Consider the following 19,371-nt stretch of genomic DNA (forward strand, 5'->3'; position numbering starts at 1 on the left):
TACATCACTGAGCTGTATGGCCAACAGTAACATCTCCCCAGGTCTGTTCAACACCCAGTTTAAGGTTAGGAGGGTCCTCTCATTGTTCCTCCCACATCAGTCTTATACTTTCTGTGTTAATGAGAAACTCTATTTAACATAAAAAGGGGAGGGACTAAGCATGCGTTTTTTACTTTTTCCTATGGTTTCTGTCTGGTTTGGTGGAGAAAGAGGTACACATTTCCCCATAATACTGGGTATTTGGGTTTATTTTTAGGTGTTGAATATCACCTATGGTACTAGAAGACAGAGTTAAAAAGGCATCGATCATGACATCTCATTTTAAAGAATATAAAAATTAGCAGTTCTGTAACGTACATATAAATTCCTTTTTGAGAACTAAGAAGCCTTAAACCAAAGAAGCCTGAGGCCAGGCAGGGCATACCATACTCTCCAACCCCAGAACATGACTATATGCTCAAATTAAATTCTCTATGGTAGCAATCCATACACTTTCTTTTTAAGGTTTTATTTATTTGAGAGAGAGAAACAGACAGAGAAAGTGAGAGACAGCACGAGCAGGGAGGAGAGGAAGAAGCAGGCTTCTTACTGGGCAGGGAGACTGACAGGTGATTCGATCCCAGGACCCTGGGATCATGACCTGAACCAAGGCAGATGCTTAACCAACTGAGCCACCCAGACATCCCTCCATACACTTTTTTAATCTCAGGGCTCCTTTAATCTCAGGGCTCCTCAGAGCTCAGAATTACTGAAGACCCCAAAGAACTTGGATTGTACAATGGAATATTACTCAGGCATCAGAAAGGATGAATACCCAACTTTTGCATCAACATGGACAGAACTGGAGATTATGCTAAATGAAATAAGTCAAGCAGAGAAAGTCAATTATCATATGGTTTCACTTACTTGTGGAACATAAGACATAGCATTGAGGACATTAGGAGAAGGACGGGAAAAATGAAGGGGCGGGGAGGGAAACAGAGTGGGAGTGAACTATGAGAGACTATGGACTCCCCGAAACAAACTGAAGGTTTTAGAGGGGAGGGGTTGAGGGGAAGGGTGAGCCAAGTGATGGGTCTTAAGGAGGGCATGGATCATGGAGCACTGGGTGTCATATGCAAACAGTGAATAGTGTTAGTCACTGTATGGTGACTAACGTAACATTAAAAAAAAAAAAAACTTAGATTGGTGTGGGTTATTTATCTATTGCCATTCACCATATTAGAATTTCAAACAGATGTTTAAAAAGTATTTATCAAGTAATCAAACATACTAAACTTGCTACATGTTAATATAATGTTTTTTGCAAAATAAAACTTCTAAAACAAACAAACAAAAATTACCCTGTTTCACATGTTCGCAGATCTCTTTAATATCTAGTTTAACAGAAAACAGCTGGATTCTCATATCTCCTTCTACATTCAGTCTGTTGACATGTTTTGTTGAAGTATACAGGGAAATGCAGCCTCATATAGATAGACAGATGGAAAAGGGAGGAGTATTTTAATAGCCTGTTTAGTTAATTGTGGATATTCTTTTTTGACCCCATACCAAAACTTAACAAAGTGGCAGTTTCTTAAAGGTTATTTGCAATGTGGAACCTGAAACTGTATCAAAGACTTTTTCAACTCTTCGTATATTACCATCCATTGTATTTTGAATGGATCCTTTACCTACCCATGTTTGATTTTTATCACATATACTGGTCATCTGGAAAGTATTAGTTTGCTGAGTACCACAGGTCTTGAAAATGCTGACTCTTTTCATTAAACAATATCCCAAATCATATAACACCACCACCAATCTCATCAGAAAAAGTTAACTACTGGGAACCTGTAAGATAATAGGAATTGATAGAAACTTTCCAAAATCCTGTTTTTTTTTTTTTTTTAAAAAAAGGCTCTAATTTTATCATCTGCAATAAAACCTGTCAATTGTCTATTAAGTGACAGGTTCACTTTCTTCATTTTTGAGAAAATATCTCAAGTACTTTTTAGGTAATTTTCAAGTTTGAGAACATATGCAAGTCTTAATAGCCAGTTTGCCAGGCATACTTTCAAGTAAAAACGAGAGTCTGTGGAGGAAAAAAAAAAAACGAGCTATTTCAGCTAGCAACTCAATCACAAATTGCTTTTCCCAGAGACAACCATCTTATACCATAATATAGCAAAAGTGCTTTGCCATACTCTCAGTTTGTCACATAGAATAGTAAAATGTGTACAAAGGCTGGGGGAAAACATTTATGTGACATAACTGATCAATGTCTTTTTATCTAGAATATAATTTTTTAAAAATTCTCAAAACTGGGGTGCCTGGGTGGCTCAGTGGGTTGAGCCTCTGCCTTCGGCTCAGGTCATGATCTCAGGGTCCTGGGATCGAGCCCCGCATCAGGCTCTCCGCTCAGCAGGGAGCCTGCTTTCCCCTCCCTCTCTGCCTGCCTCTCTGTCTACTTGTGATCTCTGTCAAATAAATAAATAAGATCTTTTTTAAAAAAAATTCTCAAAACGTAACAAGAAAAACAAACCTTTTAATTAAGAAATGGGGGAGGGGGTGGTAGGAAATGAGCAAAAGATGTGAATAGTCACTTCACCAAAGACGACATATAGATGATAGTTAAGCACACAAGATGTCCAATAACGTTAGTTATTAGAAAAATGCAAATTAAATCCACAATGAGATACCACTACTAACTGAGAATGGTTTAAAATAAATGACTGACACCACCAAAGGGCTGACCAGGTAGTGGAGTAACTGGAACTCCTGTGCATTTCTAGTAGGAATACAAAATGGTACAACCACTTTGGAAAATAACGTGCCTTTCTTAAATTAAACAGGTTTATCGGGGTGCCTGGTAAGCAAAGGTAGTTAAGCCTCTGCCTTTGGCTCGGATCATGATCCCAGGGTCCTGGGATTGAGCCCCGCATCAGGCTCCCTGCTCTGCGGGAGGCCTGCTTCTCCCTCTCCCATTATCCTTGCTTGTGTTCCCTCTCTCTGTCAAATAAATAAATAAAATCTTAAAAAGCAAACAAACAAACATGTTTATCATATGACCCAACAATCTCACTTCTAGGGGACATGAAAACGTACATTCACACAACCACCTGGAAATTCTTATAGTAGCTTTAGTTATAATTGTCAAAAACTGAAAACAACCACCCCTCAAGCAATAGCAACTGACCTGACAAGACCTCCAGCCAGCCCAGACCACCCAGACCAGTTTGAGTGTAAGCCCCAACTCAAGCCTGTGCAGACAGATCATGGAGTGACTTCTAGAATGACCGACAACTACCTTTACCACATTATAATATTAAATTCTCCACCCAAAGAGGAACATAGGCCTCATTTACCTACCATACAATGTACACACAGGCATGTTTCCTGAAGGCACATGTGCGACCTTCCACCCACCTCTACATATGACAAGCTTCCCCTTTTAAAATAATCATCCTAATCCTAAATGAAAGGAACCCATCTACACTTGCTCAGGGAATCACAGCTTTGAAAGTTATTCCCTGTGATCTCCTTATTTGCTGCAAATAAAGTTTCCTTTGTGCAACAACTCACCTGGCACAGTATTTTTTATTTAATTTTATTTAAATTCAATTAATTAACATACAGTGTATTATTAGTTTCAGAGGTAGAGTTCAGTGATTCATCAGTTGTATAGAACACCCAGTGCTCGTTACACCACCTGGTGTAGTTTTATCTGTGACTCACCAAGGAGCAAACTCATATTAGTTCGGCTACAATGGGACACAGAGAAACCTTTAGTGGGGATGGGTCTGTCCTATATCTTATTTGTGGAGGTGGTGATTGCGTACAACTATATCCATTTGTCAAATTGTGAAGAAATGTACACTAAAAATTAAGATCAATTTTATGGTAGGCAAATTAGAACTTTAAAATCTGGATGGTTCCGTTGTTAAGCACCTGCCTTCAGCTCAGGTCATGATTCCAAGGTCCTGGGATCGAGCCCCACATCAGGCTCCCTGCTCAGTGAAGAAGCCTGCTTCTCCCTCTCCCACTCCCCCTGCTTGTGTTTCTGCTCTTCCTATCTCTTCTCTGTCAAATAAATAAATAAAATTTTAAAAAAATGGAAGTGTCTTTTTTTTTTTTTTTAAGATTTTACTTATTTATTTGACAGAGAGAAATCACAAGCAGGCAGAGAGAGAGGAGGAAGCAGGCTCCCCGCTGAGCAGAAAGCCCGATGCGGGGCTTGAACCCAGGACCTGGGATCATGACCCGAGCCGAAGGCAGTGGCCTAACCCACTGAGCCACCCAGGCGCCCCAAAAATGGAAGTGTCTTTAAGGATCAAGATTTGATACAATTAATAATTTTTAACTTTTTAATGAAGAACATTTTTAAGGGAATATACCTTTTTTTCTTTTTCACTGCAAGGGAGGAACACAGTAACTACTAGTACAGTTTGGTGCCACTGCCTTGACCTAGGCTAAGGCAGGGCAGTTTTACCTGCCACAGTTTTTTGCATCATTGGTGTAAATGTCAGTACAATGGAAAAAGCAAATGACATCTGAGTTATTATGAGAAGCGTTTTAGGTTAAGGGAGTCTTCCGTGAAAGGGTCAAGAACCCCTTGAGATCCAAGGACCACACTTTCATAACTGCAACTCCTAAGACACTGATAGTCGGACTTGATGGGAAGGAGGGGGCACACAGATGGAGTCAATTCTAGTAGCACAGAGTGAAATCAAGGAGTCCTTAAGCATGTTCTGAAGAAGACATCAGAGAAATGGCAGGAATCAGATAAATGCCACAAAACAATCCCAGGATAACATTCAACACCCACAGGCCTGGCCAGTGACCTGGCTTATTCCACTCTCAATCTCTTATTTTTTCAAGAGGTTTTCAGTTAGTGACACAAGAAAGGGAAAGTGGTGATTATTTTGCAGTTCTAAGACAAACGTTTCAAGGAATTACAAAGGTGAAAACTATCAATTGTTCAAGTCTTGAAGAGCCAGAACCTGTAATGTGTCATGGAATCCTATTTTAACAGCAGCTTGTGGGGTCCCTCAAAGTTTAAAACACCTCCCAATTTCATTTCAGTTTAGTGCTAGCCTGAAAAAAGAAGGCATGAAAGGAGAGTAGAAAACATCATGTGTCACAAACAAATCCTTTTTTAAGCCAGATATTTATGGTAACCAGAATTTTCAAGAGAACTTGGGATTTCTGGTCAGTTTCAAGAGCCCCCAAGCCACACCTAATAATGTGTGAGACTCTAGTGAGACAACTCATTCAATTAGGAACCATTTGTAAATATCTGGAGCTAAATATTTACAATCACTAGGCATTCCAAGGAAATCAATCAGGACAGAGGAAAACAACAACAAAAAGACAGAGGAGTATATAATAGCGTGATCTGTTTGAGATTTGTGAGGGTTTTAACAAGGGAAGAAGAGCCCACTGAGTTTTCTTCACACTACTCTCTCAGGAAGGGCAACGGAGTCGTCTCTCTAAGAAGTGGCGGGTTAGGCAGCCCCCCATCTTCCCGCCCACGTACATGCCCAGCATGGGTGGCTCTGCACAGCCCATGTGAGCCCAGCACCCTGACCAGACAGCAGCAGTGGCTGACTCCTTGGGCAACAGAGATCCAATTTTGTGTAGTCTCCAGAAAGGTTAAAATCACAAAACACTGCTTTCCTTTTCCTGTGAAGTGCGGTTTACTTATTTGAGGTTTTTCTTTCAACTATGTGAAGGGAATGACTGAAGTCTGATGCCCAGAACTTTCCATGAGGGGCCAGGGATACCATGACTTTTTGGATCTCTTTGGCTGAGCAAACTTCTAGGTTAACCATCTGCTCACCGACAGCTCTGGGAATCCTGTCTGGCACCATGTCACCAAAAACTTGCTGACTGCTTTCCTAGAAGTACAGGGTTAGCACCTGACCCAGAGAAGGTCCCCACAACAGTCAAACAGATTTCCTGCTGCCACATCTATTACAGATGTTTCCAAAGTCATTTCTGTCTTACCCAGTTCATGGGCAACAGGAGTCACAGTGTTGGAAAATGCCAGGGACGAAGATCTTCCACCTTGCTGTCTACCAAATGGTCTATCAAAATCAAGGAACCTGTCATATCCTCATGGGTTAAACTCCATGAACACCAGAATGAAGGTCCCTCACTGCAGTCCACATCAATGCCCAGAGAGCTAATGCCAGGCAACTGTCAAAAGTGAAAACACAGTCCACATCTTTGAAGAATCTTTTGGACCAAAATGAAGTCATCAAAGCTTTCAAAACCAGATTCTTCCACTCATTACACATAAAAAGTTGACACTGTCAGAACTAACCTAGTTTGTTTCCGAAGCCAAACACTAACCCTCTGTCATTGCTAGCTGAGCCTCTCCCGTACAACATTCTAGTCTGTTCCACCATGGGGAAGGGCCCAATATCCCAACCAACCTCTAGGACTAAAGGCAATACATCTAGATGTCCATAAAAATCACCAAGTTTTCTTCTCTAGCTCTTGCCAAGTTTCTCAGAAAAGTTGGAGGAAGGAGTATCTCAGCCATTAGGGAGCTTTGATTTTGCAGAATCCGCCACTGGGCCATGCCCACAAGGTGCAGAGTAACTGTAGCTGCGACCTCCGTTAGCCTTCTCATTTCTCCTTTCTTCTTTCATCATGCTGACAGACTCCAAACCGGCGTCTGTTCCGGTTCCTGTGGCTACATAACAACCATCCCAAAACTTAGTGGGAGTAAAACAAGCATTTATTATGCTCATGGATTCTGCAGGTCAGGAAACCAGATGGCTGGTCCCTGCTCCAGTGTCTGGGGCTGCAAACACATGGGCTCCCCAGTGGGGACTCTGTGTCTCTGCACATGATGTCCCTAGCAGAGCAGCTGCAGTATAGCTGGACTTCTCACATGTTCGCTCTGGACACCCCTACCTTCCGTCCTGAGTCAGGAAGAAGCAGGTGGAAGCTGTACGGGCTTGGCTATCTTTTAGGACTTAAGCTTCGGGAGCCAAGCAATGTCCCCTCTGCCTCATTCTGTCAGGGGAGGCAGTCAGGTCCCAGGGAAAGGAACTAGGATCCCAGCTTGGCAGGAGAATGTCAGCTTCACAATTTCAGAAAAGCAAACGGGGCAGGATATATACTGGGGTGGCCACCTGTAGAAAAAGACAATCGGCCACAAGACCAGTATCTGGGGCAGGCAGCGCTCGTTCTGCACAACTCTACTGAGAGGTTCCTGTTTCATCAATATACTGAGAGGCTAAGAAAGGCAGATGGTGTCCATTCTAGTAATGAAATCTGAAAAACTCAGGCTCTGCGAGCCTCTGTAACCATATCCCCCTCCTGCCCCATATCCTACCAACCTCCTTCCACCAGCAATCCCTCGTGCTAGGTAAGGGAGGAGCTCTTGTTGCTGCTTGGCTTCCGTACTCACATCTTCTGTATTTGAGGGGAAAACCACACACACTCCTTTCACTTGACCTGTCATTTCTGAATTCAACTGTACTGTGATACCTTTTGCAATTACTCTTGTGGGGGAAAAACTGACTCTACTTAGTTACCTACGGTTATATACAGTTTTGACCTCAATTTGCTGCTGCTTCCACAACCCCCCTGGGATAGTACCACTACTACCAATGACACCGCAGGTCAAAGTCATGACTGGCTTGAACTCGTCTTCACTTTCACTGTACTTGCCACTACAGCCTTCATAGCTGTTTTCTTGAAACCCTCACTTCCTTTGTTTTTGTGACATTGTGCTCTTTTAGTTTCTAGCAGTTTTCTCTTTCCTTTTCTTCCACTTGGTCCTAGTGTTTCTCAGCACTTTTTAGAACTTCTAGGTGCTCATGAATACTCAGAGGTTCAAATGATCCCTTTCAGCTGAAAACTCCCCAACAGCATTACCAACCCCAGTCACTCACCCAGGATTAACTCCTGGATTTTTGGCTGCCTGCGGGACCATTCCATTTGCCTAAAACCAAACTGATCTTATCCCGCCTACAAACAAATAAATAAAAAGCAAGCATTCAAACAAAAAGATAAAGCAGAAAAAAAAGTCTGCTTCCTTCTCTAACTTCCCCTTTTCAGTCAACAGCGCCTCTATCTTCCAAGATTTCAAACTTGTCTAGACACTCTTCCTCTTCTCACCTTGCACAACTTCTACTTAAGTGCAGTCACTGGATTTTAGATCTGGAAGAAACCTTCCAGATAACTAGTCTGCACTCGCTAAACACACAGAACTGGGCCCAGGCATCTTGAGCATCGCGTCATACGCTTCTGACCCTGACTATGAGGTGCCTTCTAGTACCAAGACTACTCAATCCCATCTTTGCTAAACCTTCGGACAAATCTATTTTCTTTGTGGAATCAGAAGACCTGGGTCTGAACCCTTAACAGCTGTTTGCCCATAGGCAAGTAAACAGTAACTGCTAGTTAAAACTGCCTCCTGATTAAGAACTTACAATAGGAAACAGATTAAATTTAAACTCCTCAGCTGGGTATTCCACATCTTCCTCCCCCAAACTGGCCGACTTTAATATCCAACCTGATTTTTTTCACTAAAACAAAATCTGTGTCAGTTGGCATGTCTCCTTCCCATCCTCCTCTTTCTCATTTCTGGCTCTAGACCTCTGCTGGCTGCTTCCCCAGCAAAGAAAGAGTCCCTACATCTCTGCAAATGAAAAGCACACATTTCCTTTAAGGGCTAGAATGAGACCCTATACTTGCTTCACTAAAATGTCCTTGACCAACAGTCCTACTGGGGTCTTTCCTTTTTTCAAGTCTCCATAACATCTCAATTCTACTCTGAAATCTTACACACAATGCACATTGTCTTTTGCCTACACTCTGCATATCTGCACAGTTGTCCAACTAGACTACAATTTCAGCCAAATATAGTATTAGGCATTCAATAAACTTAAAACAAATGTGTGCAAAGTCTTTACGGTGAAACATCTGATTCTGATTTTAAAACGCAGAATGTGAGATCTCACTTACATTCATTGCATTACACTAAGATTTCCTTGCAAGCAAGTGATTTTTCAGTGATTATACCAATAAATAGTTCTCTCAACAATGTGAATAAAATGCACAATGCTCACCTTCAAGAAACTCACAATCTAGAGTTAAGAAGGCAGCACATACAGACAAATGCCAGTTAAAGAATACAACATAACAGGGGCATCTGGGTGGCTCAGTGGGTTAAAGCCTCTGCCTTCGGCTCAGGTCATGATCCCAGGGTCCTGGGATTGAGCCCCACATTGGGCTCTCTGCTCGGGGGGAGCCTGCTTCCTCCTCTCTCTCTGCCTGCTCTCTGCCTACTTGCAATCTCTGTTTGTCAAATAAATAAATAAAATCTTAAAAAAAAAAAAAAGAATACAACATAACATACACCATATTGCTCATCTGCTTACTCAGGCTATTATTTCAACATTGATCCACAGCCAAGAACCTGGAAATGATCCTTACTCAGGCACACAAAACCTCCAAAACAAAATACTAAAGAGCCACAACATTCATGCCTTTTACCTACAGGAGAGGCTCACTTGGTACCAACAGACTCTCATACTCGAATGTTCAATTTTGTGGTTTTCTAGGTCAGTTAAATTAGAAGTTGCAAATTCTAAAAAGTTGCCAAAAAGACAGGGAAAAATACAGAACCCAAAACTCAAAATGTATGTATTCATCAAACAAGCACCACATGAGTCCCTAACAAAATACAAAGATGAAAACAACAGGATTCAAACATGGCATTTTTTTTCTCTTTGAGAATGAGTAATGATTTCTTAAAATGAGAATCCCAGGACTCTTAAGAGATCAGGGGAAATGGATGGGGGTTGGGGAAAGAGTGGAGATAGGGTATATTCTGGAGGGCAATCTGGTAATATGCATCGAAAACTTTGAAAATGTGCTTACTCTTTGAATTAGCAATTCTGCCGCAGGAATACAGGCTCTGGAAATAATCAGAAGCAGCAGTAAAGACCTGTCAGGCATTCATTCTCCTTGCCATTACTGCACTTATAATAGTGAAAAACTAGAAACATGCTGTCATCCTCGGTAATCATTTATATTACATTTATATGGCAAAATACAACGTAGTCATCAAAAGCCCTCCCCACTGAAGACATTTTAAGGATATAAAAAAAATACGGATGGCCCTCCTGTCCCCTTTCTGCCATCTTTCAGTGCCGCCATAATGTGCACACGAATGTCCTGGCAGAGTCTCTCAAGAGCATCAGCCACGCTGAGAAGAGGCAAACGCCAGGTTCTTGCTAGGCCATTCTCCAAAGTCCTCGTCTCGTCTCTAACTGTGATGATGAAGCAGGGTTCCACTGGTGAATGTGAAGTCACTGGAGATCAGAGAGCCGGGAAAATTGCTGTGAACCCCACAGGCAGGTTAAACATGTGTGGAGAGATCAGCCCCAGATGTGATGTACTCAAAGATCTAGAAAAATGGCAGAATAATCTGCTCCCATACCACTAGCTTGGTTTCATCGCATGGACAATCTCTGGGATCAACCAACCTCTCACGAGTGGCCTCATGGACCATGAAGAAGCAAGATGAAAACACACAGGAGGGAAAATCCTGGGATCCTTTTTCTAGGGATATAATACATATGTGTAAATAAGATGCCTCAAAAGAAAAAAATATACAGGTGAAAAGATTATAATACAGTATGATCCCAATTTCTAAAACAACTATTCAATAGTAATAATATACACATATATAAATCCTGGCCTTTCTGCTTATAAGTGTATATAAGCCTGAAGTTTGTTTGTTTTGTTCTGTTTTTAACTAAGTTTCATTTTCTTCATTTGTAAAATGATAATAATAGTACCAGTACTTACTTTGTAAGGACTAAGAAGATAATTACTGTTAGGCTCTTAGCACAGTGCCTAATACATAGTAAGAGATCAAAAACTGGTGAAAAATATTGCCTTAACTATTTTTTAAAGGATTTTATTTATTTATTTGACAGACAGAGATTACAAGTAGGCAGAGAGGCAGACAGAGAGAAAGGAGAAAGCAGGCTCCCTGCCAAGCAGAAAGCCCAATGTGGGGCTCGATCCCAGGATCCTGGGACCATGACCTGAGCCGAAGGTAGAGGCTTGAACCCACTGAGCTACCCAGGCGCCCCCTGCCTATAACTATTAATAGAAGTTAAGATCAAAAACACACAAAAATTTTAACAAATTATTTCTGGATGGTGGCATTTCAAGAAATTTTTATTCTTCTTTTTATATTTTTGTTTCCTAGATTTTCTAAAATAAGCATATATTAGTTTAACATTAGTTTAAATGTTACTCAAAAACCAGTAAGACGTGGTCTTTCCTCTCAGAAAGGGCACCTTATTTGGCTGGAAACACAAAAACAGACTTTTTTTTTTAAGATTTTATTTATTTATTTGACAGAGAGAGGGAGGGAGAGATCACAAGTAGTCAGAGAGGCAGGCAGAGAGAGAGAGTGGGAAGCAGGCTCCCTGCTGAACAGAGAGAGAGCCTGATGCGGGGATTGATCCCAGGACCCTGAGACCCAGAGCTGAGCTGAAGGCAGAGGCTTAACCCACAGAGCCACCCCGGTGCCCCAGAAACAGACAGTTAAAAGAGAATGTTTACTGGGCATTTAACATGTGCCCCCAACTGCTAGGCCATTTACATGTATTAACTCACTTTATCCTTATAACCAATAAAGCAGGTATTGTTAAGGCAATTTTGTACAGTGCTAAGCCACTTTGTAAAAACAGGTTCAAAGAGGAGAATTCAATAGCCAAAGTTACACCAAGTAATTGAAAGGTGTGATCCCAACATTGGGTCAGCTCGACTACCAAAAAACAGTTTTTTCACCAAACTTCACTGCCTCCTGAAGTCAGATAAAAAGAAAAATTACACCCAGAATCCATTTTCCTTTCTCTTTACCCCCCTTTACTCTTACAGAACTTATCACCACCTGACATACCACGTTATTGGTCTGTTTCCTGTCCCTAGAATGTAGTCTCCGTAAAAATGGGATTTTGTTTGCTCTCTGCTGTACCCTCAGCTCCCAGCACACAAAAACAGACACTCCATAAGGGTGTTAGAATAAAGGATGCTGAATAGAGAAGTGACCTAATCGTGTCTCTGTGGACACATCTGGTAGCAGTGCAAAGCTTGCTGAAGAAGTTGCTTGCAGACGTCCAGGTGGGAGAGAACAAGGACAAGCACTATGGTAGAAGAACCATAAATAGGGAGGGAGAAGAGATTCCAGAAGTATCCAAGGGATGGCCCTGATAGGACATGATGACCAAGTAGATGTGGGATTGAAGGAGAATGGGGAGTCAGGAGTGGAGAGCTAAAAGGAGGAAGATCTGGTCAGGCATCTGTAGGGAGGGAAGAGAGTGGGACCAGAGTGACCAGATGTGCTCAGAATCACGGGCAATACCTGATGCAGGGGGAATAACGAAGCTGCCCCAGTGATAGCACACGGACAGGATCCACCTAAGAGGCTACGAGCGAAGGGCAGGGGGAGGTGTTCAGGAGAGCCTGGAGTTTCAGACACTGAGTTCTGGTGCTATAAACACCACTGGGAATGTCTAGGCCAGGTTGGGGCCCCACATGCCCTGAGAGCTCAGCTGCCCCACTGTGGTGGTTTTCTCCTCTGTGTCCTGGGATTCTGCTCTGAATGGGACACTGATCGTGTCAAACCCTCACAAACTTAGCCCAAACATCTGGGCATTAAGAACTGCATATTTCAATTAACACAGCTTTCTAACTGGTCCCCTTTTAAATCTTTCCTCACATGGATGTCTCCAACAGTACTACCAGATCAATATTCCCCAAAACCCTCATTTCATTCCATTTCCCAGATTGAAAAATCTCCAATGGCTTCAAAATGAGACTCTCCTTGACCCTATTCTACCTGTACTGTGAAGTTTTAACAGTGTGAGTAGAACCAGGCAGTTCGAATTTGAATCTTGGGTCTACCATTTCTTAGCTGTGTGACCCCAGGCAAATAACCCCTCTGGGCTCCCTCAGTTCCTCATCTCTAAATGTGGGTGGTACCCACATCACAGAGCCGTTCCTATAAGTGAAAATGTTTATAAAGTCCTTACTTAGCTCAAATGCCTGGACAGGAGCTGCATCCTTTAAATGTTAGCTATTATTATTACTTCCCTAAATAAACTTCCTATAGCACCCGGGATACACTCCTTGATCATTTCTAATACATAATGCCCATCTCAGGGCATCTGCTGGCGGTGTTCCCACCCAGGAACCACTACTTCTCAACCACCACCACCACCACCACAAGTATTTATTTAACATTTATACCATATATTCAAGGTGCTGGGCTGGAAATACAGGAAAAATAAACAGCCCCAAAACCTCAGAGCTCATAGTCTAATAATGAAAGACAGCCAGAGGAAGAGGTGTAATAACGTGTTACAAGTGCCAAGGGAAGCACTTCCTGGAGGCAATGCAGTTGCTTACACTGATCTTCAAAGCTTAGTGGGTGAACCAGGCAGAGTGGTTGTACGTGGAGTAAGAGCAGCCAGGACTGTGGTTGTAATCACTAAGTCTGACCTTGCTGGAGCTCTGAGCTGAGAAAAGGCAGGCTGGCTGGAGGGTAAAGGACGGCTGCATCATGGTGGTCATGAAGAGTTTGGACTTTAAACAGGCAGCCACGAAATGATGTTAAGTGCGGAACCCCTGCTTGGGTTCTAGAAGAGCTACACCTCTTCTACCCACCATGGGCTCCACACATGACAGTGGATCGCCTACAATGCACTGGTGTGACTGAGAAACTAATTTTTTAATTTCAATTAACTTACATTTAAAAACTGACATGCAACTCAGTTACTGGAAAATTTTTAAGTATGTCTGGGATGTTTGGGTATGTGAATCTACTCTTTCAACTGTAAATTCAATATACTCTAAATATAGAGCAAATATTCCTGATGAAAATTTAGTGTCCAAATTGAGATGTTCTATATGTGTAAAATATACTCCAAATTTGAAAACTTAGTACAGAAAAAGTAAAATATACTATTATAATCTTCATATTAGCCATCTGCTGAAATATTTTGAATACATTAAGGATGAAATTAAAATTTCACTAGTTTCTTTTTACTTTTTTTTTTTTTTTTTTTGAAGTGAGCTCTACACCCACTGTGGGGCTTGAACTCATGCCATGGAGATCAAGAGTCACATGCTCCACCAACTAAGCCAGCCAAATGCCCCTCTTTTTACTTTTTAAGATGGCTACTAGGGCGTGCCTGGGTGGCTCAGCGGGTTAAGCCTCTGCCTTCAGCTCAGGTCATGATCTCAGAGTCCTGAGATCAAACCCCACATCGGGCTCTCTGCTCCGCAGGAAGCCTGTTTCTGCCTGCCTCTCTGTCTGTCAAATAAATAAATAAATAAATAAATAAGATGGCTACTAGGAAAATGGCATATATGGCTCACATTATATTTTAGATAGCACTAACCCAAAAGAACCAAAGGCAGATGACTAGAAGCAGGCAAACCAAATAAGAGACTCTTTAATAAGAGTCCAGATGAGACACAGGCCTGAATTATCTCAATTCTACCCATCTTCATAACCTAATTCAAGACCTACTACTACTTCTAAAAACTTTTCCAATCATAACCAATTCTAATGAGTTGCTTTTCTCAGAACTACTGGGGCAGTTAATCTTCTGTAACATTTGTTTTAGCACTCAATTTATCACCTGTCATTTCTACTTAATTTTGGGGTGAGTTGTTTCTCAGAACCATCAGCTGCTAGGCTAAGGGCCAAAACGTAGGCATCTAATTTTCCACTTTGTGCGATGCATTTTCAATACTTCCAATAAACAGAGGTACACAGTTCCCCAAATATTCTGTCACAATCTGGATACACCCTTATGGCTAACTTTACCTTCTATGGCAGAAGGTAACACCAATCTCTTCCTTCAGACACCTTAAGGACACAAGCTAAAATGATAAAAAAGTCAACCAAGAATCCAGGCCAATGTTCCGATACAGCAGTGATATCTCATCAGTGAGCAAGCACTAGTAGACTCTATAGGATACTATCAGGGGAAAAAAAAGCCAAGATGGTGCCGCAATTCAGCATTTTCACAGATTCCATTAAAAATCAAACAAAAAATTTCTGATTATCCCTGGTTTCCACTGCCAGAGATGATAACCTTTGCAACCTGAGCATTAAGAACTTTCATTCGAGGGAAAGACACATGGCTTTAACATTTAAAAATTAACCCCTAAACTAATCCTTCTAACAAATAACACATTTTCCAGGTAGAGAGCCACATATTACTAATCAAACTGCAACTCAGCATTTTTCCATCTACCTTTAAGTAGGATGAAGAAAGAGACCTTTAAGGAAAATGTTAAGAAATACATATTTTACTTTATCATGGACAACAAAGTACTTCACCTAAAGTACCATGTAAATTTTCTTAGACGAATCCTTAAAAAACACAAACACTCAAGCAACTGGTCAGCATTAATAAGAAGCTAGCAGCAACTAGTTGGAAGCAAAGGGACACTTTGTGGTTATTAGCCCTGATCTGGGAACTATGGAGTTGTCAGATTTTATTATGTCTGACATTTAAAACATAAAGCTGACAAGTTACAACAGCATGAAAATCGACCTTTTTTTTGGGGGGGGGGGATTTGTTTAATGGCTACAAAGATAATATAACAAAGTGCAAATAAAGTTTCTATCTCCAAACAATCGAGCAATCAAAGATGGAGTCAGGACAGCTCCTAGGAAAAAAATAAGTTAAGGCAGTTCTTCTGTTCTGAAAGGCTGGATAAGAAATGGGGGAAACCTGTCAAAGAGCCTGGATGAAATCAGGGAGTTAAAAAGAAAGCACTCACTTCCTTTAGCACTGTGGGAAAATCCCAGTTGCTAATAGAAAGCTGAGGAAAGTTTAGTTTGGCTGATTTCATTTTGTTTTCCTTCCAACATCACCGCCGAGTTCGAACGACTGCTTTTCTCCCCTCACATTACTCAGTAAAAACGCCCCCACTGAATTGAGTTGTCTTCCGGAGCCCTGCTCCCCCGCAGCCCAGCCTGCAAACGTGCTCAGACGCCTCTGGGCGTGTTGTGGTCTCACCACTCTGCGGGCCGGCGCTCCAAACTCAATGGACAATGGGAGCTCACCCCCATCAACGCCAACTACAAAGCTCAGGAGGGCCATTTCCCTTTTCCTGCCCAGATGCTGTTTTCCCTCCTTCGAAGTAGGGCCCCGTGCTCCACTAGAGCCCCAGTGTGGGCTGGGACGCGTGTTCCCCTCCCCACCTGCAGAGCTGCTGATCCCCTCGCACCCCAAGTAAGTTACATCTCCGCGCACAGCCCAAAAGGGATCCCCTTCCCCAGGGGCTTGGTTGGGGGTACGGTTTTCACAGTCCAGGTAGGACGGAGAGGGGAGGTCTCTGGACGCTTGCTCCTGGCCCTGCAAGCTAAGCCGTCCTCACTGTCCCCTCCCTAGCCTCCACTTGTCTCCCCTCCCCCTCCAGAGAGAAAAGCGGGGAGGTGCGGGCTGGCAGCACGGCCACCTCCTCCTCCAGTGGAGCCCACGGAGACACTCACCCTTTCACCACAAAGAAGGGGTCCTCCATGGACATGGCGTCCCGGAGCCCGGCTGCCTCACGCCCGCTCCGCGCACAGGGCGCCCGCGCCCTCCGAACCTCCTCCTGCCCACCCCACCAGTCTGCCGCAGCCGCCGGGGCCTCGGCCCGAGGAACCCAGAGCAGCTGGCGCGCGCAGGCCGGGTCGCACGGGACCGCCGCCGGTCCAGCACTCGATGGCCCCGCAGACCGAACCCCCGACTCTGACGCCGACCCCCGCGCCCGCCTCCTCCCCCGGCTCCTCCCAGCGCGTCTGGCCGGCTTGACCCCGCCCCCAGCCCCGCGGCCGCGACCAACCACAGACGCGGCCCGCTGCACCACTTCCGTACCCGCTCTCACGTGACCAAGGCCAGCCCCGCCCCCCATCGGCGGGGCTTGGGCGCCACGTCACTCAACCCTGGAGGCGGGGCTCGGAGGCGGGTGGGCGAGGGCTACAGTTACTCCCTTGCCGACTCAGGCTTGTTCCCTCCCGGAGGGCAATACCCTAGTACCTGATCTGTATGATCCTTTTACCTTTCCTGTACTTTTAACACTTTATTTTGATGACAAGATTTATAAGTTCGTCTTGTCCATGCAATAAAGCACGCTCATATACATTATCTGACTATGATAATGTTGCACAACTCCTTTATGTAGGTCTTACTATGTGTCCTGCAATGCCCTCAAGGCTGAATGTGCATTATCGCAATTTTCCTGGGGGTAAGGTATTATTTCCAATTTGTAAATGACAAAAGTTCAGAGGTTTCAAGACTGCCTGTGGTCACACACCCTCGACCGGGCAGAGTCACAGATTCTATGCGCTCTCCACTAAACTGGATGTATTTTCTATTGCCGTGCACCCTGCAAGTGAGCAGTAAGGTAATTTTTCTCATACAGCACACCAGGCTTCCCTGGAGAGAGCTCCTTTAAGAGACTAAGAAGGGACCAGTTATGGCAATTTCTTCCCCGCTGTAGTTCAAGAGCCCTTCCAGAAAGCATTTTGGTCAAAACAATTAGCCAGCTCTGGTGCTATGTATGCTATAGGCTTTGTGAACTTTAACTGCTGATGACCACTGAGCACTTAACTGTGTGTCAGGCACTGTACCGTTTTCTCAGTTGCTCTCATAATGAGATAATTATCATTATTATGCCCATTTTCAGAATGAGAAATCTGAGATTCTTGGAGGTTAAGTGACTTGCTCAAGGTCACCAGTCCTTTTGGAGATGGAAGAGTCCTCAGAGCCAGACAAAACCCATATGAACCTGGATTCTATTATTTGATTTCTCCTCTACAAAACATGAATAATAATATTTAGCCTGTGGATTATCGTGAAGGTTAAATAATAATGCATGTAAACCCCAAGGCCCCCAAACAATGGGGCAGCAATTGCAAAGGTGCAACTAAACCAACATGAGTTTGCTCTTTGGTGAGTCAGAAACTGAACCATGTTGAGTCGTGGCACAAAGAAAACTTTTATTTTCAGCAAATAAGGAGATCATAGGGAATGACTTCCAAAGCCTTGACTCCCCAACAGAGGGTGGATGGGTACCTTTTGTTTAGGGTTAGGATGAATAGTTAGATAAGGGAGCCTTGTTCCTATGTAGAGGCAGGCATAAGTTTGCCCAGTGCCTTAAGGAAACATGCCTATACATGCGTTGTACGTTATGTGAATGAGTCTAAGTCTCCTCCTCAGGCAGATGTATTATAATGAAGTAAAGGTAGTGTAGGTCATTCCAAAGGTCACTCCATGGTCCATCTGCGAAGTCATGAGTGGGGGTACAGGTGGTCTGGGCTGGTGGGAGGCCTTATCAGGGCCTTCACCATCACCTAAGAGGTCGTTTTGGGTTTCCTGTGCCTGAGTTGAGAGGTAAGTGGAAAGAAGAGCTTAAGGCAAGATGTAAGACAAAGATTAGTGAGTACAAGCAGGTAGGCATGTAGGCAGTCAATGAGGTTGGGGAGGAGAGAGGTGAAAATCTCCATTCTGGGATGCCTGGATGGCTCAGTGTCTGCCAGTCAAGTTAAGTGTCTACCTTCTACTCAGGGCATGATCCCAGAGTCCTGGGATTGAATCCTGCATCTGGCTCCTTGCTCAGCGGGAAGGCTGCTTCTCCCTCTGTCTGCTGCTCCCCCTGCTTGTGCTCTCTCTTTTTCTCTCTGACAAATAAATAAATAAGATCTGAGGGAAGAAAAGAAGGTCTCCATGCTTCTGAGACCCAGGAGGAACAGCGAGGTCAGATGTGGGAAAAAGAACTTTGGAGAGAGAACCATTCAATTTGGCTATGGGCATATTGAGATGGGAAGGTGAAAAGGATCATTGTTCATTCATTCAACAAACACATGTCATTGAGGGGCAGATGAGAATACTGATTAAGAGCCATACTCTTAATACTGATTAAGAGCCACATTGCTCGAGTTCAAATTTCAGTTCTGCTGCTTCCCCACTATGGTGTCCTGGGCAAGCTATTAAATTTCTCTTTGTCCTCATCTGTGAAATGGACTGCATCCTAACACCTTCCTCACAGAGTATCACAAGAATTAAATGAATTAATGTGTGAAAGGTGCTTAACAATGCCCAGCACCTGCTGTGCTCTTACTGTGTGCTAGGCAGTGAGGACACAGACATAAATAGTCTTGGACCTTGCCTTCAAGGGACTCTCAGATTGGTGGGACAGACAGGCCCCATGGAAAGGAAAGCTATAATTAAAATGAGGGAGAAACAAAGGAAGCTACTTCTTTTTTCTTTTCTTTTCTTTTCTTTTCTTTTCTTTTCTTTCTTTCTTTCTTTCTTTCTTTTAACTTTAACATGCCTCAGG

The 19,371-nt window shown here is 43.2% G+C and overlaps 1 protein-coding gene across 1 annotated transcript in view; it reads right to left on the reverse strand.

Annotated features, from left to right (window-relative positions):
• STX6 (syntaxin 6) overlaps nucleotides 1-16,813 on the reverse strand; it is a 50,864-nt gene extending 34,051 nt beyond the window's left edge. Inside the window, exon 1 of the mRNA XM_047704654.1 lies at nucleotides 16,541-16,813. Within this exon, the coding sequence (XP_047560610.1) occupies nucleotides 16,541-16,575 (35 nt within the window). The 5' untranslated portion in view covers nucleotides 16,576-16,813. The remainder of the gene's footprint in view (nucleotides 1-16,540) is intronic.
• Between the last annotated feature and the right edge of the window lie 2,558 nt (nucleotides 16,814-19,371).

The sequence above is a fragment of the Lutra lutra genome, chromosome 15 (assembly GCF_902655055.1).
Source record: "Lutra lutra chromosome 15, mLutLut1.2, whole genome shotgun sequence".
In the NCBI taxonomy this organism is placed as follows: Eukaryota; Metazoa; Chordata; class Mammalia; order Carnivora; family Mustelidae; genus Lutra; species Lutra lutra.